Source organism: Asterias rubens, chromosome 1, assembly GCF_902459465.1.
Source record: "Asterias rubens chromosome 1, eAstRub1.3, whole genome shotgun sequence".
Taxonomy (NCBI): domain Eukaryota; kingdom Metazoa; phylum Echinodermata; class Asteroidea; order Forcipulatida; family Asteriidae; genus Asterias; species Asterias rubens.
This window is the reverse complement of record NC_047062.1, coordinates 24,133,929-24,158,738: the sequence shown is the minus strand read 5'-3', so window position 1 is coordinate 24,158,738 and position 24,810 is coordinate 24,133,929. Positions and strand designations below refer to the sequence as shown.

The 24,810-nt window shown below is 38.9% G+C and overlaps 1 protein-coding gene across 2 annotated transcripts in view; it reads right to left on the bottom strand.

Annotated features, from left to right (window-relative positions):
- The window catches only part of LOC117290200 (protein numb-like), a 48,106-nt gene that overhangs the window by 21,492 nt on the left and 1,804 nt on the right, over positions 1-24,810 (bottom strand). For both annotated transcript variants that reach the window (XM_033771461.1, XM_033771468.1), the window contains exons 2-5: positions 19,330-19,375; positions 15,381-15,690; positions 5,622-5,696; positions 3,721-3,795 (exon numbers count right to left, since the gene is read on the bottom strand). In XM_033771461.1, the coding sequence (XP_033627352.1) occupies positions 3,721-3,795; positions 5,622-5,696; positions 15,381-15,690; positions 19,330-19,343 (474 nt within the window). In that variant the 5' untranslated portion in view covers positions 19,344-19,375. The remainder of the gene's footprint in view (positions 1-3,720; positions 3,796-5,621; positions 5,697-15,380; positions 15,691-19,329; positions 19,376-24,810) is intronic.

Sequence of the window (24,810 nt, the reverse complement as noted above, 5' to 3'; positions counted from 1 at the left end):
TTATGTTAATGTGACAATGCCTGCATGATGTACTGTGCTGCACTACTCTCTAAACCAATTCAAAAGACTTCCGTATCAGAATGAAATTGATTTCAGCAGTGGCTATGGCTCAGCATTGTGATGCCACTGTAGCCATAGCCGTAGCGAAAGTCACTTGAGCCAACACTGCCTTATTTTCCGCTTTTAATAAGTATCGCGCCATACACCTGGGGCCTTTCTCAAACCTTGGCTTGGGCGCCACTTTAGACTAAAGGCCGGTTGATACTCGCTGCATATTCACTGCGTACTTATCGCGCAGACTCGTTTTTTAAAGTCTGCAGTGCGTAAACAAAGCGCAGTGCGTAATTGTTTTTGAAAAAGTCGCAGCGATTATCAATAGGCCTTTGGGCTCCGCGCGCTGTGTACGCAGTGGAAACCCCTGTCGGCCAGCATTTTTGGAGAACATCAGCAGACAGAGCCTGGAACCTAACCCGAAGGCCATGCAGACCCATGAAACTTTGCCCTGTAGAGATGTGTTAAATTATCATTCAATTTTACTACCATTTTGTACACAAAGTGTCAAATTAATACAAGGACATTCAGTTTACAATGCTTCTATACATGTATATACACTTTGGTTATTACTTTCAGGAGCGAGGGTGATCAGCATATTTGTTTTACGATGATTGAAAAGGTGTGTGTTCAACCATGTAGCAATAATTGATAATTATGTACGATGCGATGCGATGAAGCTGCTCATAGCGGCATTGCATTACCCATACCATCTGATCAGCAATTGGTGATCGCCACCACATGTTCTTCAGATATGCCAAGACTGAAGGTGAAATATTAACAAGCTTGTGACACAGGATACGCCATGGTGACACAGTAAAGAAATATAATACTTACAGGGGTAAAACCAGGCCTTGAATTTCCCGTAAATTTAACGTATCGAGTTACATGGGTTCTCTCTTCTGGGTTCTTTTAATTGCCCTACATGTACTTTTTTTATACACGTAGTATGACTGATGCATGCCTGATACTTGAGGCAACAAAGGCGATTGCCTCCATGCCCCCTGGTCATTGGCTTGGTGCCCTTGAAATACTCTAGATTCTAGAAGAAATTTACAATTTCCTCATAAGGTGCCCTTTACCAAGGAGAAAATGCCTTGGTGCTTTTGCCCTTTCAAAAATGAAGCATACAGGCCAACTGAAATACACATGTAGTACCCTGACTTCTCACCTGAGGGGCAAAGCAGTTAAATATTAAAGTATCTCTAGCTCAAGGTCACAACCACCAAGCAGAGAGTCAAATCTACATCCTGCAATCATCCAAATTTCAAAACAGCGCACAAAACTGTTCAGCCACGACATGGCGTTCTACCTCCACGTCAACATTTGTCTGCAACTGTCTGCAGTTTGCAAGTGTGTCAGGAGACTGTTTATACGGTAAATGCCAGCAGTCACAAGACAACACACATTAGGTTTTAACTCTTCTCTGTCTCTCCCCTTCCTCTCCTTCTCTCTCACTCCTCCGTTCCTCTCCGTAATGGATTCAATTTAATAAACCAATTTATTACTTCCTAATAGCATTGGACAGCATGCTTCTGACTATTACACTCCGAATCTCTTTATATACCGGAGCTAGAAAATACATGGTATGCTACAAAGTACAATGTTCATGTTACATACTGTAATGGACAGGGCTTTTCTGCTGAAGCAATATATAATAATATATAAAAAAGACCCGGCAATGAGTAAAATTGCATGGCCCGAGGCAAGCCTGACAGCAAATTCACTTCCAAGACAAATCCATGGCTCTGTCGGGTTTTGACGCGCTTGTCACTGGATGGATTATTACTTGAAATAACCATCAAAGAAGCCGTTATGGTAAGGTTGACTGACAATAATACCACATGTACTGTAGTTGTATTATGCCATCTAGTAGTTCCTAAGTGACTCAGTAAGATTCCAGCCGAGCCAAATTGCCTTAGGGATCAGGATGTAAGATGCATGAGTTGCATTGTCTGATGTATTTTATATAAATGCATATACATGTTGGTACATCATGATCTTTACCTTGTAATATGGTGGGACGTGGCAGAGCGGATAAGAGCACCGGACTCAAGCTCTGGTGTTTCCAATCAGCAGAGTGTGGGTTCGAGTCCCGGTCATGACACTTTAAGTGTCCTTGAGCACTTAACCCTGTATTGCTGCGTCCTTAGGATGTGACTTAAAGCCGTAGGTCTTGTGTGTTGTGTAATGCACGTAGAAGAACCCAGTGCAGTTTCGTACAGAGAAGAGGATTGACCCCATGTTCCTAGCTTGATTGGTTGAAAATTGCGCCATGGCACCTTGTAAACCATTACAAGGTGCTACACTATGTACATATATAAAGGAATAGGTCTCATGTACTTCAAAATGAAGCTCGTCATATGTACCTTGCAGGGGGAAATATAATAAATGCTGAAGCGCCATGGGCGACACTAAGTGACAGTTTAAGAAGCCACTATTTTTTATTATAGTAGACCGAAACATAAAATACTACATTGAGACCATTCCTTCTAATTTAAAAGATTTTGTGCAGATTTCCATTTTGACTATGCCGTACATTTTGCACTGCCTACACATTTGTACACAGTCATAGCTTCAGTGTGATAGGTCTGATTCAAATTTGATGTCAAGACATGTACGGTAAGTGAATACAGACTATTGAGTTACAACCTAAGGGGAGAGTGCGGTCAACTCTAGTTCACATCAATTGAGCACCCAAGGGATCCACATGCATGCAGATCTTCTTGCAGTTTCCAGTTTGTCCTACCTACATGTACTACATTGTAAATGCCATCATTTACTGAGACCACATAATCTATCCAACATCACGCCACCAGCCAGCCACACAGGAGTCATTTAACTCTTTCAGTGCCCGTTTTGACACACCTCAGTACCAGTCTACCCAAGTTGTCCGGCTGGCTGGTTCAGCGATGAAAAGCATCCCTATTGAATAGGAAATATGGCCATCTGAAAAGGCTTAGCGACAAGTGAAATGACTGGCTAACTGGTCCTGCTGGCTAGTCTCTGACATGGTTAAGGGGAATCCCTCTTACTCTAGACACAGTAAGAGGGTTTCCCCTTAAAGGCAGTGGCCACTATTGGTAATTACTCAAAATAATTATTAGCATAAAACCTTAATTGGTAACAAGTAATAGGGAGCTGTTGATAGTATGAAACATTGTGAGAAACGGCTCCCTGTGAAGTAGCGTAGTTTTCGAGAAAGAAGTAATTTTCCACGAATTTGATTTTGAGAACTCAGATTTAGAATTTTCAGGTCTCGAAATCAAGCGTCTGAAAGCACACAACTTCGTGAGACCATAGAGTAAGGACAGAGATCTGTCCTTACTCTATGGTGAGACAAGGGTGTTTTTTATCTCACAACTGATTGAGCTAAAATTTTCACAGGTTTGTTGTTTTATGCATACATGTGTGTTGAAATACACCAAGTGAGAAGACTGGTCTTGGACAAGTTACCAATAGCGTCCAATGTCTTTAACCTTATGTACAATGTAGATGAGGTTGTCAAATCTTTATGAGTCTGGCTGTCTGAGATATCCCTCCCTCGTTCTCCAATGCCATCTCTACACAGGACTTTACAGACTTCTTCTAGCATTCTGAGGTTTTAAGATTGAAAAACTTCAGAGGATTTCTCCGTCTCACAATCTGGTTTACAAATGCCGTCCTTACCTTATTGTCTTCATCAACCACTCTCAGTCCGTCCGACGACACCCATAATATAGCTCGGACCTTCTTCTTTGCGCTCTAATGGAACGAAAAGACAAACAAACAAAGAGTCCGACAAATTTAACGAATGTAATTATTGTACCAGGATACAGAACAAAACATGAATGATTTAGTTTGCCCTACATGTGCGCAATAATTAATGAGGCCCTACTCATCATCAAATGAGCTTGGTGGTCTAGTGGTCAAGACATCTGCTCTAGACTACAAAAGCATGTAGAGTAGAAATGTACATTGCTTATCATACAGTATACTTGGGCAACATCATAATAGGGTTGCATAATAAAAATGTTGACAGCTGTAGTTTGCTTTGACCCTTCCACCAATTTGTATTAAGCACTGTATAAATTACTTTCCCGAGTTCTGTGAAATTCCACAGGCAAATCACTTGGGTGGGATTTGAACCCACAACCTTAAAAGTTATAGCTTTTTGTACATGAGTTAACACTGTCAACCCCTGATAGGAAATACACACATATTAATCAAACTTATAACATTAATTTTCAGAATGCCCTTGACATATATAACAAGTTTCCTACAAGTTCATGTAGTAGCTGCTGTTCATCCAATTTTAATAGTTAACCATGATGCAAGGTCAACTGAATGTAATGCATTTGGCTAATTGCCTATCAAGGCTAAACACTAACTGCACCCAAGCGAAGCAAAGTTAATCACATAGACCTCCCAGCTGAACTAGTCTTTCTCTAGCGATCACTTGACGTGACAACAACCATTAGCTATCCACTCTTTAACTCATGTCCCTACACAACTAGCAATGAATACAGTTTTGTGCATCATTGGTCAGAGAAGCACTTACACTTACGGACACTGTGCTAAAATTGATTCTGGATGCATCACAAAGATACATGGCGTCAAAATCAAATGTGACACTCGGAACATCCTAAGAGTACACGTACTCTAAACCAAGTATTTAACCAAGTGTATTCAGGAGAAATGTACCAGCTGTAAGCCCAGTCCATACTTCTGTGAACGCAAGTGTGATGCGAATTGTGAGGTCACAAACTCGCAACAATTTGTGAGAGCTGAGATGAGCTGAACTCCCAAAAAACATTCGCAGCAACAACAGAGCTGTGACGTCACAATTTGCATCACATTCGCATTCGCGTTCGCAGGAAGTATGAATCGGGTTTCACACTCTGTGCAATAAGATGAAGCGAACCATTAGGTAGTAATGTAAGTAAGGTTTAATGTAATGCAACTTGAGTCCATTCCTCATTACATTCCTGATAACATAACGCTGCAGTACCCACAACACAATTTCATTCTTACATAAGTCTAGCATACAGACCACTGAAGAGTTATACTAATTACCCAACCAGACAGAAATAGGCAAAATTTCAATGACATTTGTCTAGACTTTCACATGAGTGCATTAATCATTTGAGTTCTAAAAGCCCCTGCCTGCGTTTTACTCAAGACGGCGCGCCGGGCTGGAAATCACTCATGCGTAGGAAGCCAAGCCTTGCCTGTCTCTCTCGAGTCCGAGAGTGAGAAAAGAAGGGCGTGCTAGCCTTAGGCATGTAAAAATAATTCTTAAAAATGCTTTCAAATAAAACAGATTCCTTCAGAATAATTTAATGTGTTTTATTGTAACAGTTCAGCCCGATTCATACTTCCTGCACATTGTGAACGCAAAGCGAATTTTGACGGCACATGGCTGTTTACGCAGCAAATGTTTCGCAGGAGTTGAGCCTGGTTCAACTGTTACAAATTATTTGTTGCGAATTTGTGACGTCAAAATTTGTATCTCGTTCCCATTCGCAGGAAGTATGAACCAGGCTTAATATATGAACCAGACTTTAGAATAAATTCAAACCGTTACTCACCGATCTAAGTTGTTTGGCTGCGTCTTCACAAATGTGCATCCCTCTAGATTCAGTCACTTCAATGGAGCCCAGATACTGCAAAGATGTCAAAGGGTAAGTTATTGAAAATTGCATTTGAATTTCATACTGCAGTCATAGTAATCATTCCATCATTCACATAGATTTGCATACTTTTAATCTTTGGGAGGAATTTAAAAGGATAAGCCAATAACCGCAACTATTTGTTTTTATGGCTGAAAATAAAGTGTGATATTTAAAGCGCTATATTAGGACTGCGTACAATTAATATTATTACTACACAGGTACCCAGATAATGTATGCAGTCAAAATTGATCATGCAGTTCTATCCATTTTCAGCTAAATGTACTACATATACAAAGCAATGATCTACAAAAATGGTTGCATTTGTCCCTAGCACTTTGTATCCTTTGGAAAAAAGCGCTTTTATAAATATGGTTAATGTTATTAATTATTAAGTATGGGTATTGTGTACTTGTACAATGCACATGTACCTAATGTACAAAACATTGAGTCCCAGTTCTGAAATCCTATACTCTTCATGTAAATGCATGACCAACAACTTTAAAACATTCCATAGAAGAAATGGTGTCACTATTAAAAAAAAAAGAGTACTGGCACCATTGAATAAAAACAATGAAAAGTCTGTTTAAGGATAATTTTCTTAGGCAGAGGCCCATTGAGCAATAGGCCCTGAATAGACAGGGCAATGAATACAAATGGCTGACGAGTCCTCCATTGAAATTCTAGGTCTACTATTATTACGTATATTAAAAATTGACAAAGCCTTGAACTGGCAGAGCACTGAGTCTGCATGTTTTCATTAAATTAGCTGGTACGTAGTATGTAAGCACATGAGACTTTTACCATGGACCATCTACCTCTAATTATGCTGTCGTGTCCTGAGAGAGGTGAATTGGATGATTCCTTATGTCTGCCAGTGTTATAAACTATGTACGTGTGTACATTACACTGTACATGCTCTATACAATGAATGTACACACATTGTCCAGCATGTGTGGGTTGACAATAATTTTCAGCGTGTCACCTAGTGTTGTCCTAGCTCTATGGTGTTACCAAAGATTATATAGACAGGGGTGAGATTTATTAGTAACAAAAAAGTCTGAAACTTGGATTCAAATACAAAGGGATGTTGAAATGATGGCATTTCTACCGGTTGGTAACCCTCTGGGGTTATAGATTCCAAGGAGCTTTTGGAAACAGAAACCAAAGCCCTAGAGAAAGCACTATACATGTACTGTATGAGAAAATGGAACTCTATCTGGGGTGTCGTGGCCGAGCGGATAAGAGCACCGAACTCAAGCTCTGGTGTTTCTGTTCAGTAGAGTGTGGGTTTGAATCCAGGTCGTGACACTTGTGTCCTCGAGCAAGACACTTAACCATAAGCTTCTCTCCACCCAGGGGTAGGGGAGGGCAGAGTTGGTTCTTGTGATTGATTAGCTTAGTGCGCAACATATTTGGCAGGAGCTGAGATTGTTTTAGGAATGATTTAAGGCCCGGTGACCAGAGGTAAAAATGTTGAAGCTCCATGAGTGTCACTGCATGACGGACCTTAGCGCTATATAAGAAGCCACAATTATTATTATTATCTGTTGTTAAAAGCGTGAAATACACAAAGATGCCATTTCAACCAACAAACGTTTTGTTATCATTGATAGTACAGGTCATCGTCCAATGTTGCCTTGCAAAAGAATTGATAAAATAAACATCCAGTGAACATTTTATACCCTATTTCAGCTCGAGTTCCCTATATTGCACCTTTGGCGCTTTATCATCTTTGGTGTTACACATGAATAATCCAATTTATAAAAAACTCCTGTATGGAACATGCCCCTTTTATGTGCAGGCATGACAGGTTATATGTAAACAGTATGTAGTGTAATACCAATAGGAAGCATGCACCAGTACACATGACCCACATGTGTGCTTAGTAAGTACATTATGGAAGAATGTTAAGTGATTGTGTTCAACAACCATGGTAACACCTCCATGGTTACCCATGCCCAGGCTAAAGGCGTACTGATTGAGAATTGAACATTCTCTTTAAAGCTTCCTGTGCTGGCCTAGATGTGTACATGTGTGTACAAAACACTTCAAGGAAACCTTGCGCTGTGACACTCAAGGAACTGAATAAAAAATATAAAAATGTTGGTCTTTTGTCTTGATACACGAGTACACTTCTCCTGAAGTACTTCTCCTATTGAGTACTGAAAAATGTACAATACCTTAATTAAGGCTCAAACAAATTAGTTTTCTAGACTTATTTAGGAACAAGTCTCGGGTTTGGGAAAATGTCTCTCGACACTTGCAGATGAGTCCACTTCCAGAAATAGTGATGTACATGTGTAAAATGTACTCAGGGCTGGGTATCACAAAGAGCCAAGATTCATCCATGAGTTGTCAATATATATGTATTCCATCGTAAGTTGTGTTGTGACATCACACTTTGCTTAGCAAATGAGATTGATCCCCACTTGAGATCATTCATAGCTCTTGTGAAATATCAGACCCTCATAACTACGTACATGTTTACGTGATGTACAATGTACTTCTACACAAAATTAAATTTAATTAACTTTTTGGGAGTTCGACCACACTTGCTTTACTCGTAATGTGCAGAAACATTGGCTGAGTGGATAAGAGCACCGAACACAAGCTCTGGTGTTTCCGATCAGCATAGTGCGTATTCCAGTCCCAGTTGTGACACTTGTGTGTCAGCAACACAAACCTGCGAGCATTTGGTGCTACGTATGCCACATTGGTATTGTGTGTAGAGGACTACACTTAATGTGATATAACAGGACTGCCACACCATCATCATAATGCTAGGAGCTGAAGTTGAATCAAGAAGGGCAAACTGATTAATTTGTACAAGGCAGAATGCCTCAGGACGGCGGAAATTCAATATGAGCATGAAGAGAGATATGCAACATTGATTTAATAGCCTCGTACAACGTGGCAACACCCTCCAGATATGTTCAGTCGTACTCGTACATGTGTACCGGGTAGTGGCTGTAGGATTCTCTGTATAATACTATGCATTACACTGTACATGTACGTGTATAGTATTTTTACTTAAAGGCAGTGGACACTATTGGTAATTTACTCAAAATAATTATTAGCATAAAACCTTACTTAGTAACGAGTAATGGGGAAAGGTTGATAGTATAAAACATTGTGAAAAAACGGCTGCCTCCGAAGTAACGTAGTTTTCGAGAAAGAAGTAATTTTCCACGAATTTGATTTTTAGACCTCAGATTTAGAATTTAAAGTCACCTGGAAATATAATTTTTTTCTTTCAAACATAAGAGTAATATGCTTGCGAACAATAAAACAATTTTTCTAGTAATTGTTTGTCACGATTTATATGTTTAAAAAATATATAAAGTTGTTTGGGGGCTGACTCCGCCTACCCCTTTTGTGACGTCAATCGAGGCAGACTTTGCCTGCAATGCGTATAGTAAACACACGTGCAAAGTACATGTAAGTCCAAGTCGTGAGTTGGTACATTTCAAAATTTCAACATTGCAATTGTGTTTACTCCACGCATTACAGGCAAAGTCTGCCTCGATTGACGTCACGAACAGCGCCCTCTCGGGTCGGGGTCTACTCTTAAATTTGTAAATAACATAAGAACTGATTTTTTAAAACCTTAGTTAACTGTTTATTCACATTCCACTCATCAAAACACGTATTAATGACAAAAGCTTTATTTTGAAAAAATACCACTTCCAGGTGACTTTAAGGTCCCGAAATCAAGCATCTGAAAGCACACAACTTTGAAAAGTAATAAGCAAGTAATATTATTTCGAAGGAAGCTTTTTACCATCAGTATCTTCAATCTGTGTAAGTTTAATGTAAATCTGTGGACATTGTGTTTTGTACAAAAAGTACCCAGTCCCTTTAACAGTCCGTATCTCTTTCAGTCGCAACAAATACATTTGATGTCAATCTGCTGATTGATTCAATGGTCCTTGCTCTAGGATTCAATGCAGTGTGCTTGTGTACAATACTAAATTGAATTGTCAATCCTCAAAGATTTTACTGATGATGTTCTGTTGATGTGTGTACAAACTGTTTTCTATCATCAAATTGTTTTTTATTCACTCGCTCACTCTGAAAACATCATGACTGATGTTCAGAGTACGCCTTAAAGGCAGTGGGCACTATTGTTAATTACTCAAAATAATTATTAGCATAAAACCTTTCTTGGTGACGAGTAATGGGGAGAGGTTGATGGTATAAAACAGTGTGAGAAACGGCTCCCTCTGAAGTGCAATAGTTTTCGAGAAAGAAGTAATTTTCCACGAATTTGATTTCGAGACCTCAGATTTAGAACTTGAGGTCTCGAAATCAACCATCTAAACGCACACAACTTCGGGTGACAAGGGTGTTTTTTTCTTTCATTATTATCTCGCTTGTTCGATGACCAATTGAGCTCAAATTTTCACAGGGGCCTGTTTGTTATTTTATGCATATGTTGAGATACACCCACTGTGAAGGCTAGTCTTTGACAATTACCAATAGTGTCCACTGCCTTTAAAGACACTGGACACTATTGGAAATTGCCAAAGACCAGTCTTCTCACTTGGTGTATCTCAACATATGCATAAAATAACAAGCCTGTGAAAATCTGAGCCCAATTGGTCGTCGAAGTTGAAGATAATAATGAAAGAAAAAAAGCCCTTGTCACACGAAGTTGTGTGCTTTCAGAATGCTTGATTACGAGACCTCAAAATCTAATTCTGAGGTCTCGAAATCAAATTCGTGGAAAATTACTTCTTTCTCGAAAAACAATGTTACTTCAGACGGAGCCGTTTCTCACAACGTTTTAAACTATCAACAGCTCCCCATTACTCATTACCAAGTAAGGTTTAAGCTAATAATTATTTTGAGTATTTACCAATCCAGCGCCTTTAACAGTGTCTGTCAATGTATAAGGTTGCAATGTTTTATGCATTGAAGTGTTCCTCTGATGTGTTTATATTAAGTACACAGCCTCTTGTGTACTTCTTGTCTATTACCTGATCAAGTGCAATCAATTATACATTGATCCTTTGGTATCAGTAGTCTACAGAGTGTACAGTGTATAATCGTACAATAGTCTACAGAGTGTACAGTGTATAATCGTACAATGACACCGACTTCAATGCAAATACTGAACCTGTACTTGCTTGAATTGATCCTTTGGTATCAGTAGTCTACAGAGTGTACAGTGTATAATCGTACAATGACACTGACTTCAATGCAAATACTGAACCTGTACTTGCTTGTCTTGTATAGGTATAAGGGCCGGATAGATCGATTCAATATTGCTACCCTGTAGTTTTCTGAGGGTTTGGGTACTTTTTGTATGACACAAATCACAATGTCCACAGGTTAACATTAGACTCACACGGTTTGAAGATAATAATAGTACAATGCATCCACTAAAATATTACTGGCTGAGGTGCTGTACCGGTAGTTGTTCAATAGTGAGTAAAACAATATCACAAAAATAATTTTGTCTCGGACTCACAATCCGAAAACTATTTTTGCGTATTTTATGCAACTCTCCTGAAAACATTGCTCTGTGATTTTCACTGTTTGTTTCTCTCAAAAACTTGGAAGCTGAAACTGCTACAGGTCAAACATCTTCATTCGCCGTGAGTAGGGATTCATGCCACGTCAAAAACTTGATCAACAAAAGGTATGAAAACCCTTTAAGAGTTTCAGACTCTCTATGAAAACCCTTTAAGAGTTTCAGACTCTCTATGAAAACCCTTTAAGAGTTTCAGACTCTCTATGAAAACCCTTTAAGAGTTTCAGACTCTCTATGAAAACCCTTTAAGAGTTTCAGACTCTCTATGAAAACCCTTTAAGAGTTTCAGACTCTCTATGAAAACCCTTTAAGAGTTTCAGACTCTCTATGAAAACCCTTTAAGAGTTTCAGACTCTCTATGAAAACCCTTTAAGAGTTTCAGACTCTCTATGAAAACCCTTTAAGAGTTTCAGACTCTCTATGAAAACCCTTTAAGAGTTTCAGACTCTCTATGAAAACCCTTTAAGAGTTTCAGACTCTCTATGAAAACCCTTTAAGAGTTTCAGACTCTCTATGAAAACCCTTTAAGAGTTTCAGACTCTCTATGAAAACCCTTTAAGAGTTTCAGACTCTCTATGAAAACCCTTAAAGAGTTTCAGACTCTCTATGAAAACCCTTTAAGAGTTTCAGACTCTCTATGAAAACCCTTTAAGAGTTTCAGACTCTCTATGAAAACCCTTTGAGAGTTTCAGACTCTCTATGAAAACCCTTCAAGAGTTTCAGACTCTCTATGAAAACCCTTCAAGAGTTTCAGACTCTCTATGAAAACCCTTCAAGAGTTTCAGACTTTCTATGAAAACCCTTTGAGAGTTTCAGACTCTCTATGAAAACCCTTCAAGAGTTTCAGTCACAGAGAGTGAAACCCTAACCTAGGTAAACACACATGAACCCATTAGAGCCCCTGTGTTAAGAAGCACCCTGTGATAGCATCTAGTGAGTCCATCACAGAAGGAGTGTAGCTGATAAGACTCCATATGATGTCAGTCTGGGACTCTGTACATTATGTAGAAGCTGTCAAAAGCTGTCTACATCTTGTAGAAGGATTGGTGAAGAAAGTCAACAGGAGAAAGATTGTCGCTTCCATGCACCAATGTAAGAATGTACAATGTATGAGTTCAATCAGAAAAATGTACAATGCATGAGTCTAAATAGAGACAGAAAAGGATCAAAACACGTGTTTTTGGATAACGCATCTAGGCACGAATACATGTATGTGAACATGTAAACATGAGTTCAACCAGAGAAAGAAAAAGATCAAACCCATCTTTTAAGGATTTACCGATTTGTGTATGGGAATTATAAATTCAGGCTTTAGTTGGGAGTGGTTGTAAATGTACGCCCATGTACATGTACAATGTACACGTTGGGTTTACATTTGTACATTTCTGTTTACACGTACAGTTCAAAGTCAACCATTTCAGAGTGATGTGTATTTCAACCTTTGTTAAAAGAAAAGACTTCAAAGTTTAATTTCTGCGCCTTGAACACCCAGCAGGGTGGATACGTGCGCATTACAAGTCTTATTATTATTATTATTGTTATTATTATTTAGACATTCTGCGCATTCAGACATTGCACTGATTGTAGTCAGTGTATCATCAGCAAATAACAGGTGAAAGTCAAGGCTTACATTGTGTTATGTAGGTCACACAGTTTGCCATTAGCCCTCTCTAGACCAATCCAAAACTAAGGGCATGGTAATTATGTATGTTATCAATGACTGCAGGTGGCATCAAATGATCACGGACAGAGAGCAGTACAGCACTCCTGCACAACCATTGTGGACTTGATTATCTACATGATGCCGCAATACATACAGTTGGCTCTCGTTAAAAGAGCAAGTCTGTAAAGAGGTTCTGCTTATAATGGGAGACTTTGGGACGCTTGGTGGCAGCAGACTTACCAGGTAAAATCCATAGTTCTCGGTCATGTGCGCACGCTCAGAACTACGTAAACGATGGAAATTTACCTGGTAAGTCTGCTGCCACCAAGCGTCCCAAAAGTCTCCCATTGAAAGAGTACATTCTGAAGTCCTGAATCTCATTTCTACCTTTTGTTTCTTTGCTTTGTTCCTGTTGTAAAGAGGTAATTTGGCAAGTCCCAGTGACCTTGTATGATTATAAGGAAAGTCGATTGTACACAAGTAATAATAATAATAATAAGACTTGTAATGCGCATCCACCCTGCAGGGTGTTCAAGGCGCAGTAAAAACCAAAAACAAACAAAACAAACAAAACAAACAACAAAATTAGTCCTTGAAAACCTGTGACATAAGATAAGTTTTGAGAAGAGATTTGAATGTTGTGGAAAAAGACGAGATCTAATGTTGATCTAATAAGTGGTAGAGAGTTCCAGATGCATGGCGCAGCTGAAGAAGAAGTGCCAATTTAAGACACTTCTTCAGTCCATGCCTACAATACTTGTCAATCTTCAAGTACACATTCGGACATACGAATAGGTGTCCATGTCACAACTTTTAAAACAGACTTTTCATCATTTTATTCATCCAATCCCAATGGATAACTCCCCATTGATTGTTGGATCTACTGTACATAACACAGACATAATATTTTGTCCTTGGAAAAAGAGTATACATTTTATTGTGTAGAAGGACTGACCACGGCCCAATTTCATAGAGCTGCTAAGCACAAAAATTTGCTAAGCATGAAATTTCTTCCCTGATAAAAACAGAACTACCAGCCAAACTTCCATTTGTTACATAGTGCTTGTTACTGGTATTCAGCTTTTGTTTGCTTATCTTGAAAATCACATGGAAATTTGGTTGGTAAACCTGTTTTTATCAAGGAAGAAATTTCATGCTAAGCAAATTTTTGTGCTAAGCAGCTCTATGAAATTGGGCCCTGTACAATGCAGCCAATGCCTACTTGTATTACAGTCTCCAAAATCCAGAAAAATCTACTCCGTGGTAATAGAATACTTATAGCAAGACAAGTTCTCAAAAGAACATACTCCATGATCTACCCAGCAAGTATACAACACCTGGTGCTACAGCAAACCAAATATTATACATTGATAACTTGTCATGCAATGCCTCAAAGGCAAGCCCATACACATTGTATAGGTTTTAACAGACTTTTCAGGCTATACAATCACAGGTTTTCTAACTTTTTCAGAGGGTAAAATAATCCCGAATCGGGAAGAATATAGTGCCTGATAACAGCATGTGCACTGACTGTACAGCCTCTTGACCCGATAAGGTCAAGAGTTTAGACAATAAATTGAGCTGAATGCAGGGGGTCTGTTTGCTGTTGTTCCAACTGCTCTACATGTGAGCTTGCTTGAACTATGCTTGAACAGTTCAAGAGTGAACTGTCTAGGGCTATGGTTACATGTATTAAAGGCAGTGGACACTATTGATAATTGCTAAAAATAATTATTATCATTAAACCTGACTTGATTACGTATAATGGGGAGAGGTTGATAGTATAAACCATTGTGTTAAACGGCTCCCTCTGAAGTAATGTAGTTTTCGAGAAACAAGTAATTTTCCACAAATTTGATTTCGAGACCTCAGATTTAGAATTTGAGGTCTCGAAATCAAGCATCTGAAAGCATACAACTTCGTGTGATAAGGGTGTTTTTTCCTTTCATTATTATCTCGCAACTTCAACAACCGATTGAGCTCAAATTTTCACAGGTTTGTTATTTTATGTATATGTTGAGCTACGACTAGTCTTTGACAATAACCAATAGTGTCCACTGTCTTGAAGCGACTCTTAAAGGCAAAGTGGCTTTTGGAACTGTTGGATTGTTTTAATCCTATATACTGTACATGTAAACATACACCTACATGTACAATAAATCTAACTTACTAACATTTCATTTCAAAAGGTGGTAGCGTTTTGAGGTACACATGAATTCATTTTAAAATGTTAGGTACAGTATACAAGAATGACCTTTGCGTATCTCATTTTGTTATTTTATGTACGCAAGATGTGTATTGTCTTCATGAAAAAACTCAATGCATTCGAAAGTGTTTTGTATTTTTACTGGGAAGAAAGAATGTCATGTGAGAAGCACACAGCACTGAGCACGTTCCACACAAATGCAAACCAAAAGCAAAGCAATACAAACTCAATCTGCCCTAAAAGCATAAAATACCAGTGAATCAGACAAACCTTGACGGCAAAGTTACATGACCCCGCCCTGACCGACTTCTCATCTTGCTGCCATTGGTGAGGTTTACTGGCTGCCGGAACATGGGCGTGGTCCTTCCGACGGAAACTACTCCTTAGTTTCTTCATACTAAGGGAGCGACGGAGACGACTGTTGTGTTTAGTAGGGGGACTAGTAGTCGCGGGAGATTGAGATTGAGATGAGGATGAAGGCTCAGCCTCAGCACTAGTCGATGGTGAATCTGTTGCAGTCTGCTGTGGTGGATTCTTGCTGTACTTATGGTGTCCGTGAGACGAACCAAAGAAAAAATTCCTGCAGGTTTTAAAAATAAATTGAGTTAGTAACATTAGTTGCTGGTTTTTTTTTTCCAGTTGGAAAGTGAGCTTCGAGTACAATTTGATTCCCCTCGTCTCGTTCTTGCAGGACACATGACCTTGATCTTTAACAGAGTCAACGCAACGCACTCACTTTTCATGAGATTCACATAAAACACGTTTAAAATAAACATTAAAAACCTTCCTCAAAGGTTAACTATATGCTTTTTCATCACTTCGCTAGAGATTCTGAAATTTGTCTGTGCCCACAAACAGAATTGAAACTTTGGAACTGGCAGAGTAATTTACTTTTTGAGAATATCGTCGCAAATAAATTTGTATACAGTACAAAGCACTGAGATCTGTTTATCTCTTTCGAGAAAACATGAGCTGCATTCACTGTGAATTGCAAAACCCTGGCCATCTGCATTCTTTGACAACCCGCCATGGTATTGCTGGAAACTCAGATCAGTCGGACTTACCTCCCATTGAGCCAAATACAATGTGAACAATGGTGGCAGCCTATATCGATCTCTCGTAATCCTTGTTTATACAACGAAAGGACATACGTTTGGAATAGACCTTAAATGCACATGACGCCATTTCAGTAGGGCGCCCTCACCTAGAGGTCAAAAGGAGGTTGTTCATTGGCCAGTACTGTGCGCTGCGCATACAAATCTGTGGGCTTTGATTGTTTTGTCACCGCTTTTTGTCTAAGGTGTTCCAGTAATCCAAGTTTCTACAACAGGGGGTGTATTTATCATCTGATTTCTGGCACAATAAAAATTAGAGTGGGATATAAGTCTCCCTGCGTTAACTGGTTAATTTTTTAAATGCAATGATGGACTGTAGTAGTTCATTATATTACATGAACATGGTTGTGCATTATAAAGTTAAATGTCATTCAAGTAAATGAATCCATGTGAACATGCCTACAAGAGGTTTGAAGAATAAAATCTAGTTTTTAGTCAGTTAATAAAATGATTTGAGTTTGAGACAAGGTTTGAAGAAGTGAACTGACACTGAAAGGCATGCATGCAGAATCGAGAGTCAAAATGTGACAAACACGGTGAGTGCTACTTATTTTAATACTGTTAGTTTGTATGGTAATATTGGTGGTAACCACCTTGGAATGATCTATTATTGAAAAGTTCAATCATTTAAAGTGTCTTAAGAATAAAACAAGAGGTGTTTGGCTGAAGCCCGAACACCCAATGACAGATGGTAATCTACAATGTAGGTAACATAATCAAGACTTAATTATACAATAAGTAGTCAGTTTGAACCCAGTACTAAAGAAGCCAATTCAGACTTGTATTCAGTAATTAGTACATGTTTATAAATTCACCAAAAAAGCTGTCAGTAACCTCATACACACACACACAAAGTTCAAATGCGGTCACTAAGCACTAGAAGCAAACAATGTGTAAATTGCCATTAAGCAGACAACCTTCAAGTGAGATATCCTTTTCATCTTCAAGAATACCAAGAAAGACAACGTCAATGTACACAGCATGAACACAGTATTCCATGGTGAGCCCGAGTGTAATATTAATTGAAAGCACATTCATTGGATATCAATGGCCATATATTAAAATTGGTAGAGTACTGACAGCATGGTAACATGGGAGGGGGGGGGTTGCTGCAGGCCTGATACTTCGGAGAGGCAAGGAAGCCGATCGCCTCGATACCCCCTGGTTGTTGCCTTGGTGCCCTTGAAATGTTCCAGTAGTAATTTGTAAACTCCTTGTAGGGTGCGTTTTACCAAAGAGAAAATGCCTTGGTGCCCTTGCCCTTTCAATAACGAAACATACAGGCCTGGCGTTCGTCGTTACACAAGCGACAAATGGGACTGAGGACAAGTTCATCATTGAGCTGCTTACACTACACTATACACAAATACTGTGTATTACATGTACACTTGAGAGTAGTTCAAATTCGTAAAATACAAACATTTTAAAATACACTCTACAGTATCCGAGTCCCCATCCCATCATACAACTTTCAATGGGTTGGCATGGTTGGCTTGTGCATGAAGCGCTCGCCTCTCACCAAGGTGACCCCGGTTCGATTCTCAGCCAGGGCCATATAAAAATGTGAGTTGAGTTGTGTATTGGTTCTCTGCTGTGCCACGAGGGTTTTCCTCGGGAAAAATCAAACACTTTCGATCTTGGCTGTGCTCCGTGGTCATAATGGGTTGATGTGGCTGGCAGCCAAAAGCGCCCTTGCATGCCTGCTTCTCGAACACGTTGTAGCCGCATCCTTCGCAATTCAGCTCTTAGCTGCGAGTAAGGATGATTAGCCCCCCAAATTATTATTATACTCTGGCAGGGTTCTACGATGCACAAGCTAGCAGGCCGATATGTATCAAAGTGTACACTTTTTCTTTCTTTAAAAAAAAATCAAGAGAAAACCGCTCCAGGTTGCACAGACTTTTTTAAAACCAAGAAAACAGTGCGAAGACCTCGTCACCAGGTTTCGGTCAAACATCCCTAATATAGATTTGGGTCCAGAATGCCCACAGTTTAAAAAAACCTGCAGAGAACCCTTCTTATACGCTCTTGTTCTATGACCAGCAAAATGTTGGCAATCTTTGGACACTGTCCCTACCATTTTTAAATGGATACAGATGGCAAGAACGGTATGAAAGTTTGTATGACGAGTGGCTGACCATCGAAGAAACTGTTCTTCCACAACCCTAGAATTTCTCCCTTTCCCATGATTAATTTCTTAAACAAAGAAAGGATGTTAAATTTAGATGCTTACATGTGGATAAGTCAAGGGTTTAGTAAATAGTGAGAATGAAAGTTGCCTTCAAAAGTGTTATGATAATAAATATGGTTTCACACCTTGTGCAGGAAACAGTTACTCCAATCATTGACAAGAAGCAGATAACAACATTGTAGACCTCCAATCCATCAGAGTTTATATTTCCTGTGGTTGTTATTCTTCTCTTTGGTACAGTTAACACATGTACTATACTGTATTAATGTGCAGTGCACAGTGACAGGGCCAAAGGTATTGAATGGTAGTCTGTAACTTATTAATAGTTGTGTCAGTTGCCATTACATGTACATGTACATGACAAACTTGGCAGCTTAAGAGTAATGTTGGGTGCGTTTGATTAGCTTCTCTGGGTCCAACCCGGTCTGCCCCCGGCGAGTTCGAACAGCTTTGGCGCCATTCCAGGGGCTCACCCGGGTCAGCCCCCAGTGCCCTGCTTGTGGAGTGGGTCACTTGGGGCTGGCCTGAGGTGCATGACGTCACCACGAGAGGGCGAGTGTGATCGTTCGATTAGCTCTTGTCAGGGGCTCAACCGAATGAGCACCACGGGGTCGACACAGGGAAGCTTATTGAACGCACCCATAGTAATTGTGTGTTACTGTAGTATGATGTTAATAATCAGTAAAGTGAACTGTCAGTGTACATCTTGGACCTTAAATGAATTTATTAGTCGAATGTAAACATACATTATAAAGTACCACCAACAGCAGTCATGCAGTGGTCATGAAATGTTACCAAAGTTAGTTTGAATTGTGTCAAGTTAATGTAGAAACTCAGACCTGATTGTTAAATAATACTTCTTCAACCTGTCATTCTCCAATGCAAGCAAGGCCCAGGCAGAAGGTTTACTTACTTGAGTCGACCCATAATGGTAGCAGCTTTGGTTCTTGACTACTCTCCTGTGGAGTTGGGCAAGCCAATCAAAAATCAGCCAACAAAGTTCAGTACACACTCATAAAACAAAGGAACAATTGCAGCACAAAACCTGTGTAGAGCACACCTTCTAATGGTTTAAATGGTGATCAATCGAGAGAAAATATGCTTACAGTACATGTACACATTGGATTTGTGTGTGTTTATTTAGAAACGTATTGCTTGTTCAATACGCATATTTACAAACCCTCATCTGGTTATTTGGTTCACTGAATCTGACTGGTAGGTTCCCCCATACAAAATAACACACATTCCAGAGCAGTCAGAGCATGGGCTTGTCTTGAGTTAGAATAAGCCATAACCATTTTCTAAAAGGGGTGTTCCAGTGGCGGCGCAAAAATGGGGTGACATTTTGACAGCACTAAATCTGTTATTTTGATCAAAATACTGGTGAAGCATCTGATATCAATTACCTACGCAAAACTGTAATATTCCTCTATATAACGCATTTAATAAATGCGGTCATTTTACAAACCAAACAAATTGCATTAAGTTTTTATTTTATAACTTTCAATTTTCATCCTCTAAAATTATGGAACTGCTCTGACAGTAAACACCAGTGGGTCCCCTAGAGGGTGGCACCACAACCATGGAGGAAGTTTGAATACTACTAGTGATGTGTGTAATGCATAGCAGCGTTAAGTGTCGCCTAAAGCTTGCTGAATAATAAAATACAATATCGATTGTAGTTACTCCATTTGATTTACAGTGTTCTCCGAAACCACCCCACCGAGGAAAGCCAATTCACAATGTAAAGTTTTACATTTAATATGAAACTGAAAACAAAACTACAGTATGGGGAATACAATCTACATGAAGCAAGCACCTGAAAAATACAGATATTTATAACAAAATGGAACCCAGGTTTGTTAAAATGGAATTCAATTTCCTTCTCTGAATTCTTCTTCAAGGGACGACCAAAAATTATATGAAACTTATTCTTTGCTGTGGCTGTTTACATCAAAATTGATTATGAAAGGCAAAGGGAATACACCACAAAGGAAACTGACTGGGTAAATTCTAACTCAATTTGGGGGTGAACAAAGAAAAAACGGACAAGAACAGGATTTGAACCGGTGTAGTTACTCAAAATATAGCATACAGTTTATGTACCTCCTTGGTAATATGCAATGAAGAGCTGTTGATATACACGTCAAGTAGTTGTGAGAAACGACTCTATGCTCTAAAGTAACATAGTTTTGGAGAAAGAGGTAGTAATGTATACATATTTGAATCTGAGAAAGACTTCAGGCCTGACGCCTTTTCTCAGGCATCTAAAAGCACATCAATTTGGGCACGTTTTTTTCTTTCATTATTTTCTTGCAACTTCGATGACCAATTGAGCCCAAATGTTTACAGATTTATTTTTTCTATGGACTATGTTTGGATACCAAGTGAGAATACTGGTCTTTGACAATTACCAAATGTGTCCAGTCATGCAAGTGTCTTTATAACTTATTATCCAACTACCCATGAAACATTTCTGTTGACTCTGTCATATAATGTACCCTAATCTCATTCACCTTATGCACACTCTGAGGTAACCCCCAGTCTGGTAAGTTTGTGATAATAGAGAAACATTTAATCTTTGTTGACATTCATGATGAAGAATGTAACCACAGATGCCCTATGGGGTTTAGGGTTGAGGCTTGGTTGTTGGAGGAAGAATTAGTCTACCTCCATGGTTGTAGTCTTTTACTACTGTATGGGTTGTAGCATAGAGTAAGGACCCTACTCTATGGTTGTAGTATGGAGGAAGCCTCCGTGGTTGTACAGTAGTGTCGTACAGCATGGTTATCTCAATGTACAACACGTTTTACACAACCAAACTGTATTGAGTGCTGTGCCTATTTGCACCGACCCACTATTTATGCCAAGAATATTCACAAGAATGAATGCCCAAATTTCGTAGAGCTGCTTTAACGCAGACAATAAGTGCATTTAACAATTTTCCTGCAAAGCAATTTCGAGAAAAGATCAAAACTTTTTAAGAATGATTTTCTGAATGGCCCCCAAGTTATCGAAACTGCTTGTAAAATTGCGTGCAATAACATCTTTTTATACAGAAACAATATTGACATTATGATGGACACCCTGTTTTGAAAGAACTGGACATCGTAATACTACTACGGTACATGTACAATCCTTTAAGAATTTGGAGAGTAGAAGAAACTAACTTGATTAACCCTGAGGAGAGCTCTTTGCATTCTCAAACCTCACACATTTGTCAATGCTTTTTAATTAATGGTAAACACAATTTTGTAAACACCACACTGATCCATAAATCATGTCCTGATATGAATATAAAAAAATGTTAGTTTTTTTAAATTGTTTTTTGGAAACCCACTTATTTTCCTAACTGTAGTGAATGAGTGCCGAAGAGTTGGCCGTATTCATAAAACATAGCAATTGCTTTTTCTAGGCTTTTGCTTACATCTGTATAAAGATGTAAGCAAAAGCCTAGAAAAAGCAATTGCTATTTTTTATGAATACGGCCCAGTGTGATTGTAGATAATGGAAAAGAGCGATTGAACTCGCACGTTCCTTTTGCGAGTATTCCAGCAGATGAGAGCTGAATGCAGTCAATTGTTGACACTAAACAAACTGTGCAAACTATAGCTATAATATCCTTGCTTGACAATGACATCAATTCTTGTAATTGCACCCACATTGTTCATGTGAAAATGTAATATTTAAAAGGAACTGTTAATAGGCCTATGTAATGAAATACTTGGTTTGTTGTGCACATCTGTAAACTACTGAACACGTCGGTGACCAACACGTCAACCGAAGGGAAACCCAAAGGCATCACGTAACAAACTCAATGACATCAACCCAGATACACACTGTATGTTACGTGTTCAGTAGCCTATCTTATCGAATAATATTGCAAGGTCAAATATTAATCACTGTATTTTTACGAATGTTAATGTGATGTTTTCGCTTTTGTGTGTGGCATACTACAAAAACAGGGGATGACAGTATTTTGTCTGTGTGACAAAGACTATTGTACATTGGCTGCTGAGTATTGATCGAAATTAAGAGCGTATGTAACTTTGTTTTATTTTCTAAATTTAATTTTAATATTATCCATAAGGCCAAGTAAAAAAAAAAAATGTTTCGCGTCCCCGCCCGCTTCCTTTTTACAGGCCGCCTCCTTTTTTATTTTATTTTTGTATGCACATTTTTTTTATTTTATTTTTTTACATTTTTAAATAGGGTTATTTTAAATGATCTCAGCAAAAACAATCTGAATGTCTTGTCTGAATGCCTCGACTAAATTGTTTCATTTATGTTATGTGTATTTCAGCAGTAGAAAAAACAATGGATATTTGACATTTTAACAAATAATGGCGGCCATCTTGAAATAAAAAATAAAAAATAAAAAGCCCCTCTTCCTCCTTTTTTTGAAAAACCCGGACGTGAAACATGTTTTTTTTTTTACTCGGCCTAATACACATCAAGGGAAACTGACTCGGGTAAATTTTAAATCATTCGGGATCGATCAAAGGAAATGTGACCAGAGTGGGACTTGAACCAACAACCTCCCAAATAACGTGCAAGCACTCTACCAATGGAGCAATGAAGCCCTATATGACTAATAATGTTGGCGGACTTCCTATGTTGTTAAATCTCTGTACTGGGTGCCAGTCAGAAGCCATACAATCGTTAGCTCTCAAGTAGCTAGTGATCACACCCTAGTTTCTGATACAACCTTCGGAAGCGACAGCCAGGGGATCGTTAGAATGCAACTCCTCATTTACAAGATCAACTACATGTAGTAATAAACCACTTAATTTTTCATTCTTTTTTTTTCCAACACTGCCTAGTTGGGGAAAAAAAAATCATTCTAAAGGGGCCATTCATGTTGTTTTTGTTCATGTATGATTCAGGCCTGAGAATTGGGCAACACATTAAATACCAACATGCAATGACTTGATCCATGAACTTTTGTTGCAACGTTTCATGACATGTAGGTGTGAAACTTCACATCCAGTAAAAACACTCACTGTCAATAAAAAACAAGTAACGCATTGTGTTCAATCATCCGAGTGTCATTCTGCAGCTTTGACCTTCGTCTACTTCCAGGAATTGTCTGGTTTGTTTGGTCTGCTCAGGAAGCTGTGACCTTAGGGCAAGTTCTTGACACTTAAATCTCAAAGTTACTTTCTATTCTTGTCTTTAGAGTCCTTGAAAACAACCTTGAAACACTGATGAGTCATACATGTAAAAGTTAAAAGTCAAAAAAGGTTTAGACCAGTATGCTTGGTGATAATTCCAATTATTATGATGCAAATCTTACAACATGTATACTAGTCATTGTCAATTTCAACTATAATCTGGCTTCTGGCAACGATTTAAGTGATCAGACCTGTCTACATGTCTAGTGTTTATTTTGTTTTGGGTTTGATTCTTCCACCCGATCATGAGAGGAAACAAAATTGAAACTATGGAAAGCATGGCACATACAATATAGGTCTCAAATAACCCACTGGACCACTGGCCAGAGACCATCCATTTTAACATTTGGGCCGAGCAAAACACAACAGAATAAGTCCTGTAGAGTCAGTGGAGTGTTTTTTCAACTTCCAATTTTTGAAACCTAAACCTCCTGCATAAAGGAGAAGGCCTATAGATGTACATGTATACCACTGTTTTTTGGAATCCCCCAAGCAGGCCTGATTGCCTCCATGCCCCTGGTCATTGCCTTGGTGCCCCTTGAAGTACATGTAGTCCAGTAGAAATGTGCATTTCCCTAAAAACAAAAAGTGGCCCATGTACATTTACATTTGTAGTAGAGTAGTTAAAGTGTAGAGCTACAATACCTGTCTTCTTATTGTAGAATGTCTTGAAATTAAAGCCCAGCAAATTTAGTCCGGTCTTAAAACACAGCTCATTTAGAACACAGCTGGACCAAAACGTGAAACTTTCAGTTTTGAGGTGACTAGCAAATTGCTGAAATTACTGGACTTTGGCTGGTGGGCAACCGAGTGGGTATTTTTATCCTTACTGTTGACAGATAAGATGACAAAGGGTACAGGTATGGAAACTACATTGTACATAACACCATCATGAAGCTTATAATATGATTCACGTTGTTCTAAACTTGTTTTCATTTTGAACATCAACAGGAAACCCCCCCTCACATGGTGACACTTCACTGAAGTATGCCAATGTACATGAGTCACACACTGTGAATAAGTGACAGTATAACAAGGCAGTAGACATGAGTGGGTAGATTTAGACCATATCACACCATGGTCCATGCCAATTTGAACAATGATAAGATCAATAGAATTTAAATGACTCCACCCAAATAGAGTGTGTGTAATACATAGTTCCATTGAAACGTGTTGTAAAAATAATGTGACGAAGAATGTATGCACAATACTCTAAGGTC